This window comes from Canis aureus, chromosome 22, assembly GCF_053574225.1.
Source record: "Canis aureus isolate CA01 chromosome 22, VMU_Caureus_v.1.0, whole genome shotgun sequence".
Classification (NCBI taxonomy): domain Eukaryota; kingdom Metazoa; phylum Chordata; class Mammalia; order Carnivora; family Canidae; genus Canis; species Canis aureus.
Window position 1 is genome coordinate 35862818 of NC_135632.1, and position 14946 is coordinate 35877763.

General features: G+C 38.2%; 1 protein-coding gene across 16 annotated transcripts in view; it reads right to left on the minus strand.

The window, feature by feature from the left end:
- NEK10 (NIMA related kinase 10) overlaps positions 1-14946 on the minus strand; it is a 233913-nt gene that overhangs the window by 179547 nt on the left and 39420 nt on the right. For all 16 annotated transcript variants that reach the window (XR_013361388.1, XM_077865476.1, XM_077865473.1 and 13 more), the window contains 5 exons: positions 7228-7269; positions 5640-5718; positions 4449-4516; positions 2671-2750; positions 878-964 (listed from right to left, as the gene is read on the minus strand). Coding sequence is in view for 15 of the 16 variants with exons in the window: in XM_077865476.1 (XP_077721602.1) it covers positions 878-964; positions 2671-2750; positions 4449-4516; positions 5640-5718; positions 7228-7269 (356 nt within the window). In the remaining variant the exon portion in view is untranslated. The remainder of the gene's footprint in view (positions 1-877; positions 965-2670; positions 2751-4448; positions 4517-5639; positions 5719-7227; positions 7270-14946) is intronic.

The window sequence follows — 14946 nt, forward strand, 5'->3', positions numbered from 1 at the left end:
TCTGCTCTATGTTCCCAGAGTGTCCAGTGTATACATCAACCACACCACCTAAAGTGCTATGGTGAAACTTTTGACCTGCATGCCCATCCCCTCTCTTATGCTATATACTCTATCTCATTCATCTTTGGTGTTCTAACACCAGTGCGGAGGCTGTTGTCTTAGAAATGAACTCAGGCAAGCAGGCTGTAAGTATAGTTTGTAAAAGAGGACAAAATTGACTTTAAAGAAAGGCTCAAGGGGATTTACTACGGTAAGTGTCTGGGTTCCATTACTTAGTATTTCTATCATCTGTTTTACCTCTTCAGAAAATCGTGACTTACTTAACTAAATATCAAATGATGTAGGTTGCAACTCTATTAAAAACAGCTTAATAACTAACTGGATACAATAATTCTTTAGAACAATATGTAGTTCATGCAAAAATGAATACATTTTAGATTCTGTTTAGAGTTATAATAACAGGTGGTCATGAAGTAAGTCAGTAGCTATCCTAAATTTTTGCCTTAAAATAGAGTTTAACAATCTAATAATTTATTCAATAATCTGAAATTACCAAAAATAGAGCCACCTCAGAGTTTGTTTCTTTCCTTCATGAGACAGGATGTAAAAAAAAAATATTTTATTAATAAATAAAAACATTAAAGATGTGATAAGATTGATATAATTCTATTCTATGCCCAGATCTACAAGTGATGCAAGACCAAAGATGAATCAATACCCCTCTTTGCTCTAGTGTCTTTATAAAAACCTAAATAGAAAATAAATGTAAAGTAACTCATGGCATTCAGTTAATAATGTAAATAGCATGACATAATAAAAATAATAATAATCACTTTCATCGAATATATATTGTCTTTTTCCTTGTTAGCAATCCTACCTTTTGGAAAGCAAGTCATATTCATGTAAAATCATCAGCAGATTTTCTACAATGTTGAGTTCACTTATCTTCTCCCTACATTCTGGACTACAAATTGAAAATTATTAGTAACTACTAAAAACATACTTCACCATAGCCATTCATTTAATACCCTAGCTCTAATCTTATCGTGGAAAGAGAAACAAAAAGCAATTTAATGGGATCCCTGGGTGGCTCAGCGGTTGAGTACCTGCCTTTGGCCCAGGGTGTAATCCTGGAGTCCCGGGACTGAGTCCCACATCAGGCTCCCTGCATGGAGCCTGCTTCTCCCTCTGCTTGTGTCTCTGCCTCTCTCTCTCTCTCTCTCTCTCTGTCTCTCATGAATAAATAAAATCTTTAAAAAAAAAAAAAAAGCAATATAACTCCATGGAGCTGGGCTATATCAAATTCCAATGTTCAACAAATTCTATGTCATCAATTTAAATTTGGTTAATAAAAGTACGATGATACCATGATTCTCTTTCTCCAAAAAGAATCATAGGCTGTTCATATAAAAGTAATGATCAGCAATATTAACAAGACAAGATATAAAAATGACCTATATGGGCCTACAAAATATAATTGAATATTATTATCCATTCATAAAAAAGAAGGAAATCCTGCCATTTGTGACAACATGGAAGAAGCTGGAAGGAATTGTACTAAGTGAAATAAGCCAGACAGAGAAAGGTAAACAGTGTATGATATCAATTATATGTGGAATCTAAAACAAAAAACAAAAGAACTGATTGCATAGAAACAGACATTAGCATGGTGAGTGGTTGCCAGGGGCTGGACAGAGGGGAAATACAGGTTAAAGGTATAATCTTTCAGTTATAAGAAGAATGAGTACTGAGGATCTAATGTACAGCATGGAGACTACAGTTAGTAGTATGGTATTTTATTTTTTAAAAGATTTTATTTATTATTTGACAGAGACAGCATAAGCAGGGAGAGCTGCAGGCAGAGAAATAGACTCTCTGCTGAATGGGAAACCTGATGTAGGATTCAATCTCAGGACCCCAAGATCATGACCTGAGCAGAAGGCAGTTGCCTAACCAAGTGAGCTACCCAGGAACCCAATAGTATGGTATTTTACACTTAAAAGCTGATGAGAACACTTCTTAAGTGTTCTTATTGCATATACACACAAAAGAGTTAAGTATGTGATGTGATGAGTGAATAAATTCTCTTGAGCCCGCTAATCACTCCACACATAATGTACATCAAATCATCATGTTGTACACTTTGAACATATGCAATTATATGTGTCAATTATTCTGTATCAAGTTAAAAAATAAAAACAAAAAAAAAGCATTGATTCACTTATTGGCATAAAAATATATTTAAAGCATTTATTTAAAATAATCATGACATCTATAAAAGGAACATGTTATCTAAAATTATTTAAAGAGTAAAAATGTTCCAAAGTGTTTTATATGTTAGAATAAATATACAAGAAAGAACTTTTTTTATGGTCAGGGAGATTTCATTGTCAAAGATATATTGTGGTTATTTTGGAAGTACAAGTATCTGAGAGTTGGATGAAAGACGAGGTAAGTATTTCTGGTCAGGTCATTTTCCTCTCCAACTTATGTTTTAAAATGATACTTTTTCATCCAGGATCCTCTTCAATATAGTAATGCTACTTCATGCTTATTTTTCACAAATTATAACTAAGTAGGCAAGTAACTAGAGAAACTGATCTATTTTTTCATCTTTCCCACCTAAACTGCAATGGCAGCGGAACTGGAAAGATATTAAAATACACTTACCTTTCAGCTAAACTAGCCAGAGCCAGAAGGGCACCCAACAAAACATTAGTATCTCGGGCACCAAGTAAATTTACTAATGTCTGAAAAGTGAAGTAAGAGAAAGTTTCATTGTGTTAGTACTACAAGCTTCTTGAGTGGTATAATGTTTCTTTCAAAGAACATTGAGGCTTAACCCAAGAGGAGTTTTATTAAACATTCATCACACCCAGCTCTTTGAAGGGGTAGGGCTCCTTCCTGCTTTGAAACTCAAGATTAGTTCCTTGTGGCCTTTCCTCACCCAGAGCAGGAAGCAAAAGGGACCAAGATACATGGCCAAGGTGTGCTCAGGGTGTCCCTTCTGTCTCTTCTGACCTCTCCCCAAAAAGAAGTAAGGAGACTAATGATAGAAACCACAATACTGGTTCTCAATACTGTCATTGAGAACTCATTCTGAACCAGACACTGCAGTAGGTCCTTTCCAAGACGTGGTACTATTTATTCACCAAAGTGTTAAAACTACCTTTTTCCCCTAAACTAAGCAAGATATGTCAACATTACTAAGCACTTCATTTGCCTTTCAGATTTCTAATTGATGTTGAAAGAGCATGAATCAATGCTTCCAGGCATCATGCTAAGCAACATGACTTAGCCGGACATCTGTGCCTTATCAGTTGTCTTCTCTGAATTCCCATTAATGCAAATTCACTCTTCTTCTCTCTAGACTTTTAGAATTCAGAGTTCCCCAAAAGTGCACACCCTGACATATTTCAGGCCAGAGCTTCAAGCCGTGCAACAACTGCTTGCCTGATTTTTGGTAACTGTTAGGTCATTTTTTTCTCCTTTATGTTTTCATTCATTTTTTTATGAAGCTAACATTACCTTTATTTCTCTGATCCCCTCCTTTTATTCTTCTCTCACTTTTTTCTCTGATCTTCTAACACAATGTTCCCCAAACTTCAGTCCCTGACATATCATTCCCAGAATTTTTGCCACAACTATTTAACTCCTTAATGCTACTCAAAAATGTTCGTCGGGATCTAACTGATAATATTGGTAAAATATATGTAGTTATTGAAATGGAAAGCATTGATTTGTATATAACCTATCTCCTATACATGAGCAGCATGTGTGAACACATTTTTAGGCAACCTGCTCTAATAAATGCTTTAAAGTGGCCTTTGCGGCTATGAGAACTCAACAGATTATTGAGAGTTGACTGTAGGCAGCTACCATCTACTTATGCTATAGATATAAATTTAGCCGTTTGAATAAACCTGCATCTATTCATCTTGAAATATATATCTGATCCATATGCTTGTAATACTATACTATCTGATTATAATGTTGAACCATATGAGATTTCCCTATAGACATGATAATTTCATATGGTTCAAACATATTCAACCCCATGTGCCATAGGGAATATATTTATATGTATCCACACATTTTATTTGCTCATTTATAAACACACACTTAGGGACAGTTTAAATATAGCTAGGGTTTCTCAAGCAACATTTAAATAAAGCAATGAACTTGGTTGTTATTAAGTGGCATAGGAAAAAGAAAAAAAAACAGAGTTTCAGAAAACCTGTTTGCTATTTCTATATTTACACCTTAGGCCAATAATGAATATTAAAGGATTAGCAGAGATTTACAATTCTAGGCTAGGTTAGCAGGTTTGTGAACTATAATTATAAGAAACCTGATCATGGGGCTCTGACCTGTGATCCACTATCATATGTGGATGTGAACCACTATCATATGAAGCTGAAGTGCTCACTCCCTCTGCAACCACTCACCTTATGGGCTCCGCTTGTGGTGACCCATTCTCTTTGGTCTTTGACAGCAGCAAGTTTTTGAAAAATATCTATAAAAGGAAGGAAATAACTCAGCGAGGGATTCAGCACTTAAAGGCAGCAGTATTTATAGAATCTCAGGTCTAAAGCACTGAGAGGCAAGCAGAGAAAGGACAAATGGGAAAGCAGAGAACACAAAAATAACAATGGAGGGAGGTGGAACAGGATTATGTTGTTTTGATTTTTTTGATCTGAGAATTATCTCTTAAGCTCAACTAATAATTTTTATATTTTACTATTATAATAATAAGATGTGGAGATAGCAAAAAGGCAAACAATTCCTTCCATTTAAAGTTGAATGAGTTTCTCAACATCATTACAAGTTCAACATGAAACCAACTCTTCAAAGATCCTTCCTATAAAGATGTCAAATATAAAGAGGATAGGGAAAGCCCCTGATGGTGAAAGGTGAGCAAGGTTCCTCAGATGAAGGGAACAGTTGATCTCAAAAAAAAACTTCCTGGTGCCTAGGGATCTCCACGTACTCTCCTCTCCCTGTAACTGAGAATCAGTGTGTTGTCCTGGAAACAAATATGGGAAACCAGACAGTTCACACAAAAATGGACCATCATCCCACTACAACAGGGGACCTACAGCTCATCAACCCTGGAGAGGATGGAAGGTGGGGCTGGAAAGAACCTCCAGAGAGAGAAGATTGAGTGCCACACACTCAGACCAATGTTTTCACATTCTCTTCATCACATCAGGATCTTTTTTCTTTCTTTTTTATGTTCAGAATGTTTTAAATTTTATGAGGTAGGTATTATTATTAGCCCAACTTTGATGATGAAAAGTGGTTAACCTCTGACATCTTAATAGAAATCAGAGGAGGCAAAAACCATTTTTACTACAATCTGCCATTATGGAAGTCTCTCTTGCATTAAAATAAGCTTGCATTCAGTGAAAATCTTCAACATGAAATTGGGCTTTTCAAGTTAAGAGTTGTGATCTACTGTTTTCCTTCTGGGTATATTTTGCCACTGAATATAGCAATTAGCATGGACTCTTCTTGATCCCATAACTGTGGATGTGTACACTCACAAGCATTCACAGTATCCTTTCTCCTGTTGAAAACACCATCCTGCTCATTCAAGCAAGTGGGAAAAGTTGCCATGTCCCCATGACAACACTTACATGTCATGTTGACTAGCTTGTCCACACTATGCTGCTCTTCCCCGTAGCTGAGGTACTCATTGGCCACAATCTCCATGTACTGCAGGAGGAATCAAACCAACAAGAGTCAGAAGGAAAGAGAGTAAAAGCAGGTAAGGAACAAGATGTGTATTTCTACAAATGAGCTGTAGGTGGCACAACAGATACATCAAATAATACTCAGGGCTTCTGGGCCAGGTTCACTCAAGTGCTAAAAGGTAGCTTGAGTTTCTGGATTCTTTGCCTTCTCTTACATGCCCTGAAGTTAAGGGAGGGACCATGGAAAGATTGTATAAACTCTCGAAAGTCTCAAAATGACTTGTAACTAAATAAGCTGTCTCAAAATTAAAAAAAACCACATGAGAGACACCTAAGTCTGGGAAATGAACAAGGAGTAGTGGAAGGGGAGGTGGGCGGGGGGTTGGGGTGACTGGGTGATGGGCACTGAGGGGGGCACTTGGTGGGATGAGCACTGAGTGTTATGCTATATGTTGGCAAATTGAACTCCAATAAAAAAATTTTTTTAAATACAAAAAACCAGCATACACACCAATAGCAATAATCAGAATAAAATGGGTATGGGGCAGTCTGATAATCCCTCAATTATTATAAATAATTTATAACAAGAAATAGGCTGAGAAATATATATATAAATTTCTAATATTACAAGGAAAGTTAAGGTGGACAAGAGGACCTTTATGATATAATTTTATGAAAGACTACTTCATTAAATGAGGTAAACCCTCCAGCCAATTTAAAAAAAAAAATCTTAAAAACAAAAATGAGACATGTTTCAGCAATTTCCTAAGAATGAAAATATAATAAAATAAAATTGATTTAGCATTAACCTGCCATTAAACTCAATCTTCCATTAATAATACAGAATAAGCTTGTAGGGCTTATATGAAAATCATCCTTTCCCTACATGGCAGAGGTTTTAGGAGAATGGACTGTTTCAACCTACTGCCATGCCTAGAAATTTTGCCTTATCATACTAATAAACTCAAACATTTGACTGGCTCAACTGTTTATCTTCCCTCAGTAGTTACAAAAGCGGAAAAATAAATCAAGTTAAGATGACTCCTCACATTCTTGTATATTTGGAAATATTTTAGCGAGCATGAAAATTCTTTTTTTGTGAAAAAAATTATGATAACTCCTCACATTCTTGTATATTTGGAAATATTTTAGCGAGCATGAAAATTCTTTTTTTGTGAAAAAAATTATGAATATCTTCATCACCAATTTTTTCTCCCATCATTTGGTATATGCAATGCTGCGCCTGCCAGCCAACACCTATTTCTTTTCATTACTAACTAAAGACATGTGACCTTTTATAGAACTTTCTTGTTTCAGCAGGCTGGGTAAAATTAGCTGGAACAAAATGTCATGGGTCCCTTCCTGCTCTGAGTATCCTGCCTCACACACACTTATCCACCCTGCCTGCTTCTCCCCTTGGCAGGCAGCCGAAAGTAAGAAAGCCATCTGCTGTCACACACCTTTGTAATCCTTGCCCAGAGCCATGGCACTAAATGGAAAGGCAAGACCAGCCACTGCAAAGGAAACTTACCTGAGCTAGGTTTTCAATTCCACCCAAGCTATGAAGTATTTCCTAATAAAACGAAAACAACAAAACATACACAAAAGATGAGGGTGGAGGGGGAAGTATATTTTATATGTAAGTTCTTTATTAAATCATGAGATCTATAATTATTTTTTGAAGAGCCACATTCTAACATAAATATGCAATTCTTTAATATTTGTTATTCATACCACATTTAAAATAAACTGTTGATAAATATTAAAGTTGAGTTGAAATTAAAAGAATGAAAATATGCTCAGACCTGCAGCCTGACTACTCATTCTTTCTACTTCCCCTCATGTCATCATAAAATGCTAAAGCTGGAAAGAGCTGTTAGATATTATTCCCTCACAATGCAGATTAGAACAAATAAGACCCAAAAAGGTGAGCCACTTTGCCTAAGTGACAGGCCTGGGGAGGAAGGGAATCCACTATCACCAACTCCACCTTCCTGTAGACCTAGTGTAGTCCACGGACAGAAGCATCAACCTCACCGAAGAGCTAGTGAGAAATGAAGAATCTCCTCCACAACCTGAACCTCCCAAATTGCATTCTGAATTTCCCCAAGAGTCCCAGGTAATTCACAGGCAGTAAAAGTTGACTAGGATTGTACTAGGTCTCCTCCTTAAAATGAAGAGGCTAATGGTCTTATTAAACCCATACTTTTAACAAAGGTAAGAATAATCATCACAAAATGTCTCCTGATACAGGTTTTCAAAACCGACTCCCAATAAGAAGGCATTTCATGAGACTTCTGAAACTACTCTGAAAGTGATAATTAGGGAAGACAAGGGGTAGAAGGTTGTAGTAGTGAGAGGGACCAACTTGGAACTCTATTAATAGCAAATGCTCTCAGATTATCCACATTGGCATTTGTCTTAAGGCAAATGTGTTTCAAGTGACCCTAACCTGTTTAATTAAAGGTGCACTCTTCTTAACACGCATACACAGAAGTCATTTGAAAAATATTTAGCCATCATTCTAATTCTGGGAAATGCATGGCAATAAGTACTCTAGTGTAAGGGAGAACAATCTAGTTCCACTTTGAAGTCAACTGAGTGTGCAGGTTGAAAAAAGGGTTCAGATTCTTAAGGCTTCTTGTTCAAGGTTTCCTTACTGTATGTGCAGTGAATTTGGAAACACTAAACATACACATGTTTAAATTAAGTATGAAGCAATACTTACAACTCAATTAAAAATAGTTCTGTGATTACCCACTAATTTGAATTTTCATCATTGCTACTCACTCTAGAAGAGCTATAATTAAAGAATAGAATTTTGTATACATTATTCCTAGTTACAGCAGAATATTTTACACATAAAAAAATAACATTTTAAAACAATGTAAAAAACTTAAAAAATTAAAAATATAACTATTAATGTTTATTCAACAATTTTTTTCATTCTTATTATGAATGAGGCTCCGAAGAGGACACAACTATGCAGATGACCGAAGCCTACTTCACTGAGCTTTAGGCAAGTGTAAGGTAGATATATAAACAATAGGCATTTAAGATAGAATTGGTAAGTGTTATCAAAAAGTTATGCATGAAGTGCTATGGATGTGCCAGGAGGGACATGTTATATCTCACTGAGAAGACTACAAAAAACATCATAAGGATGGTGGTCTCTGAAAAGGTTTAGAAGGAAAGATAGATTTGCTGAGAAGAAATAGTAAAAACCAGGGAGATTCCAAGCAAAGAGAACCAGAGGTTCTCATGTCCAGAGGTATGCAGAAGTTGTGCAGAAGAACATCAAGGTGTCCCATAACTCTAAGAAGCACTTCTGTAACTCCATGAAGTGGAGTTATTACTGGGAATAATGTCAGAAAAGCAGTGACACCAAACTATAGGAAAACTTAGCTGTGAACCTGAATCTGACTTTTATCCTGTGGACCATGAGATCTGATAAAAACATTGTGTGAACAAGGGATGATTAGAATCAGCCATGAGGACCTCCCTCTGGTTTTTCAATGAACTAGAGGGGGAAAGAGAGCCACCCAGAAGCCCAGTTGGTTGGCAGTGGCAGTGGGCAGGAGAATGTGGAAAGGCAGAGATGGTCTATGAAGTAGTGTGATCAACCAAATATGAAGGCAGGCTGGAAGAAAAGGAACAAAGAAGAAGACATCACCATATTTGAGCCTGGGGACTGAGGGGCAGCAAGATACTATAACAAACCCAAGGGAAAAAAGAGGATGGGTCTGGGTTAGAGAAGACTCGACTTGGAACATATTGAGCTGCTGATGTGATATTCACTTAAAAAAAGTACAAGAGGCCATGAAAGATGAAATGAGGGTAAAACATTGAAATCTGGGGGCTGCTGACTTAAAGATTTAAATTTGAAGCTTGGGAATGAGAGGACACCAATGGAGAGAATAATGTTGAAATGATTGGTCATGGGCATCTGGGTGACTCAGTCAGTTAAACGTCTAGCTTCAGCTCAGGTCATGATGTCAGGGTCCAGGGATCCAGCCCAGGATCGGGCTCCCCACTCAGCAGAGAATCTGCTTGTCCCTCCACCCCTTCACCCATTCATGCTCACTCTCACTTGCTCTGTCAAATAAACAAATAAATAAAATCTCTTTAAAAAAAGAAAAGATAAATAAATGATTGGTCATGGTCATTTTTAAATTTTTATGTTGACAACATAGCTATTCAATAATCACTATTAACAATTCAAGACTAAGTCATTTTTCCCAAACTCTGTTCTGGGAATAACCCTTTTATTCTGTACAGAGGGTGGTATTACACATTCTATTTTAAAAATAATAATAATTTCATGACCAAATTCAAATTACCTTGGGAAATGATACATTAAACAGAGTTTGAGAAATGCTTTTATCATAGGACCTCTCTGAGCCTTTAACATGCTACTGAGTGCCGTAAGCCTCCAATAGGAGGACTAAGGTGCAGCTTTTCCCAAACATCATCAACTGAAGCACATTTCTTTTCACAAAATGCATATTAATTTCTGTAGAACTCCATTTAAGAAGCACTGTTTGAAGTACAGACAGGAGAGAGAGGCTTATACTCAATTTACCCTTCGTTTACAAAATAAACAGGTCACCCTCCAACCGCCTTATTTCTATGTAGACTGGAGTAAGGCCAGGAGATTGCTCACAACTCCTAGTCTTCCTTATGTTTCCTTTGGTTGTACCAATGTGACTGCTTTCACTTGAGAGCGTCAACTGGAAAAAACCAAGACCACAAAGTACGCACATACCTGGGCTTACCAGTTCTGGGTCTAATCTGAAAAGCAAATATGACTGCACACTTGATTTACAGCAACACTTCCTGGGTGCCCTATCAGATCTCAGCCTTTTCTCCTTGGTCACAAGGCCGGGGGTCACAAGACTGGGTTCTGGACTTCTGAGCCCAATGACCTGGAGAAAGTCCCCCAAGTCAATCTGTCCTTCAGTTCACCATGCTCTGACTAGTTTCTGAGATTTGCCTTTAAAAAAGAAATGATATAATAATATACTACAGATAATGAGTATGTTCTCAAAAAAAACAGAGCATAATGCAGCACCCACATGGCTGTTGTTGGTGCAGCACTATTTTTGCCACGGCTGAAAATGTCAGTGCCATTAGATGCTCTCATCCTAAACCTAACCAGAAACCAAATCAATGCCACAAACACTGTGGTGAGCCCTTAAGTAGGGAATCACAACTGCGATTGCTTCACTCTTCTGTTCAAAACTCAACAGTGGGGTTCCATGCTGCTTATTCCTGGGTCATGATTTTAAGGCCCCTCTATCCACTGGCATCTTACCTTCCCAGATTGAAGAGTAATACTCTTCTAAAAACAAACTTGGTTATTGCTCTACTTGTAGGGGGTGAGTCAAAAGGAATACAAGAAAGGTTTCCAAGTTTCCTACCTCGGGGTCTGGAGGCAAGCTGGTGCTACTAAAAGCGCTGGGAGTTGATTCTGAAGGTTCAAGGTGAGAAGAAGAAGCAAAGAGCTCCATTTTAAAGTTATTGGGTGGAATGCACTCCCACAATGCTTCTCAAACTCTTTGGTCTCTGTACTCCTTTATGCTCTTAAAAATTACTGAGAACCTCAGAGTTCTGTTTATGTAGGTTATATCTATTTACCAAATCAGAAGTTAAAGGTGAGAAATTTTTAGGGATGCCTGGGTGCCTTAGCAGTTGAGCATCTGCCTTTCGCTCAGGACATGATCCCGGGGTCCTGGATCACGTCCCGCATCAGGCTCCCTGCATGGAGCCTGCTTCTTATTCCACCTATGTCTCTGTCCTTCTCTGTGTGTCTCTCATCAATGAATAAATAAATCTTAAAAAAAGAAAAAAGTGAGAAATTTTAAAAACAGGAGTACACAAGCCACTATTTCATCGGCCATCAGAGCCATGACATCATTACACATCCTATAGCCTCTGTACACATGTAAGACAGTGTGGGTGAAAAGACAAGCAACATCATGGCATTATTTTTAAGATACTTTTGGCCAGGTACAACCCCTGAAAGGGTTTCAGAGACCCGTAAGCAGTCCCCAGGTCGCACTTCAAGAACCACAATACTATTGTGTCATCCACATGGCCATCCAAAATACCCCTGGAAATTTGGCATTTACATAAAGAAAAAAGTTTGAGACCAGAGATAGGTACCTGTGGGCAAAAAACAACAATGCCAACCACGATAGTTAAAGCCAAGAACGTGGAAGATAGGGGAGAAGATGATCAAAGAAAGAATTTTGGGAAGGCTAACATTTAGGAAGGCAGGTTTAAGAAAAAGAGCAAGTAGGAACACCTGGGTGGCTCAGTGGTTGAGCATCTGCTTTTGGCTCAGGGCATGATCCTGGGATCCAGGATTGAGTCCTTCATCTGGCTCCCTGCAGGGAACCTGCTTCTCCCTCTGCCTATACCTCTGCATCTCTCTCTCTTTCTCTCTCTCTCTCAAATAAATAAAATCTTAAAAAAAAAAAAGAAAGAAAAAGAGCAAGTAAATAATAAAGTAAACAATACAGAAAAAACACAAAATTCTGAAGAAAAAGTAGAACCTCTTGGGAGGGGTGAAGGCAGACAGAAAATGTGGCAAAGCCTGTGTGCTACTACAGGAGATGAGGAACACAGGTTCTGGGATAAGGTCAGTCAGCGTGACAGTCTTTGTATTGTTGTTTCTAACATAATCATTGGTTGGGAACTTCTAAGATTTTCACTTTATCCTCGATAAGCAATATGCTATGGCTTCACAGTAGTAATAAGTCCAGATTTATCATTGTCCTGCTTGGGACTCCTACTATACTTGAAATCTCAGAACATAGGGCTTTCTTTAATTATGACAAACTCAGGACACCTGAGTGACTCAATGGCCGAGTGTCTGCCTTTAGCTCAGAGCATGAGCCCAGGGTCTTGGGATCGAGTCCCACATCGGGCTCCCCGCAGAAGCCTGCTTCTCCCTCTGCCTATGTGTCTGCCTCTCTCTGTATGTCTCTCATGAATAAATAAAATCTTAAAAAAGATTATGACAAACTCTAGGCACTTATACCTTCAAAATGGCTTCTCTTTCATTCCATCCAGTTTTTTCTCACCTGGATCTCCATTAAACATATACTGAAGTCCCTGGCAGGCAAGATCCAATCTATGAGCCACCAGTTTGCAACTTCTGGATCAAGGAATGCTGACTGAAGCATAGCTCCTAGAGGGAACCCTATCACAGAATTCAGTGCACAAGTTATGTATGTAGCCCATTAATCCTGATAGAAAGGAAGTTACATTCAAGAGAAATAGCCTGACCTTTCAAGAAATGTAGCAATGAAGGTAAGGTGAAGATTTGAAGGGATATCTGGGTCAAAGAAAGGACATTTTTATGACGATGGAAAATAGAAAGGGAGCCGCTAACGCACTAAGAAAAAGGATAGATGGGTAAAGCCTTGGCAAGGAGGAGGGATATTTCTTCTGAAACAAGAAGAACATAAAGTTTCAAGATAATCCAAATATTTCAAGCAACAGAGAAGAGATAATAAGAGAGCTCCCACTGGGATGACTTTGGTATTCTCCATAAAACAGACAATGCTGTGATTGGTGAGAATAACAGGGGTAGGAGGGGAGGGGGTTGGGGTATGAGAAGTGGACATGGTTTGGATCCGCCACCATGGATCCTGTAGCACTGACTCAACAAGAGACGAAAGGAACGCCTAGCAAAGGTGAAGTCTCGCTGAGATTCACCGGCATAAATTAGAGTAAATCCCAGCAAAGCTTTGTGACTTTGGCTAATGATTTTTGGCAACTCAAGAAGTTAAACAACTGCCTGCGCACATGCTCCTCTTTGTGGAAAGAAAGCCGGGAGGAGAGATTCAGAGAGAATCCCCTTCTATGGAAAGGCTAGAAATCAGGGAAAGACTTCATTTAATACGTGTTTAGTCACAAAGTCCCATAAACAAAGAGGTCACTGAACTCTTTCCTAGAGAGCAGAGCAATCAACCCTGTACCAATCCATCAAGAATTAGACTAAGAAAGGCAATACTTTAGATGGAGATCAGCAGAGTATGAGACAACTGTCATCAATTTTCTGAACAAACAGAACATCTCTGAGAACATCTATTTTGTTATTTTCTGTAAGTCAAAGAAATAGATCTCCCGCTAACAATCCACCTGCATGAGAGTCAAAGAGGGTACTATTAATAATTAAGTGGGAACAATGAATACATGCTGGAACTGATCCAGGCAAAATGGGACACATGGCCCACCCTTATTAGATATGACCAATACAGAATTGCAAATAGCAGCTCAGAAATGCATGGAACACAGTTCTGTAAAGCTGGTCATAGTGGGGAAAGGATACTGTCTTCCCTGAAAACTTCGAGCAATCAGGACAGAAAGCCATTTGGCTTTCTATATCCTGAGGCCCACAGTCAAAGGGCTACCTGGATGATAACAGCACAAAGCCTGCTCATGAGGAAGTGGTGATTCTTCTAAAGGAAAGATGTGGAACCACCATGAATCCTAGAAGTTTCAAATCAGAGCAGGCTCTATAGCTGACTAGTACCAAAATACTTTTTTTAAGTGCCAAGTTTGAAAAAGACCATTATTGGAGTAATGAAAGGAGACACATTCTGACTCAAACAATTCATCAATAAAATCAAATCAAAAATAAAAGATCTTCCAAGTGGTCTGAGGTTCCTAGTAGCTTATCAGGACAGAGTGTAATAGGAGATGCTTTTTTGGGGAAAAAAATCTATGAAAATTACTGAAGTATGTGTATGAATAATAAGAACATCCTAGATATTTAACACCGGCAAGCAGAAACAATAATGACTAAATAAGCAAACCTGAGGCTTTGGAGTAGTGGTTCTCACACCATGGTCCCCTGACAAGCAGCATCAGCAATACCTGGGAACTTATTAGAAATGCAGGTTTTCAGGCCCTCCACAAACCTAGTGAATTAGAAACTGGTGATGGGCCCTAGCAATCATTAAGTCCTCCATGTGTTTCTAATGCACACAAAAGTTTGAGAACTGCTGCTTTATGGAGGCAGTTATCTACCAGCCATACTGGAAGAACTAATTTTCAAGGTCCAGGTGAATTGTTAGGTAAGTTTTCTTTAGAGCCTCACTTTGAAAACACTAAGTCCTTCCTATGCAAAGTATGGGCCACAGACTAGAGGCATGGGTATCCTCTGGAAGCTTTTTAGAAATGCAAAGTTGGGCCTCACTATATACCTGCTGAATCAGAATATGCATTTATAAGATTC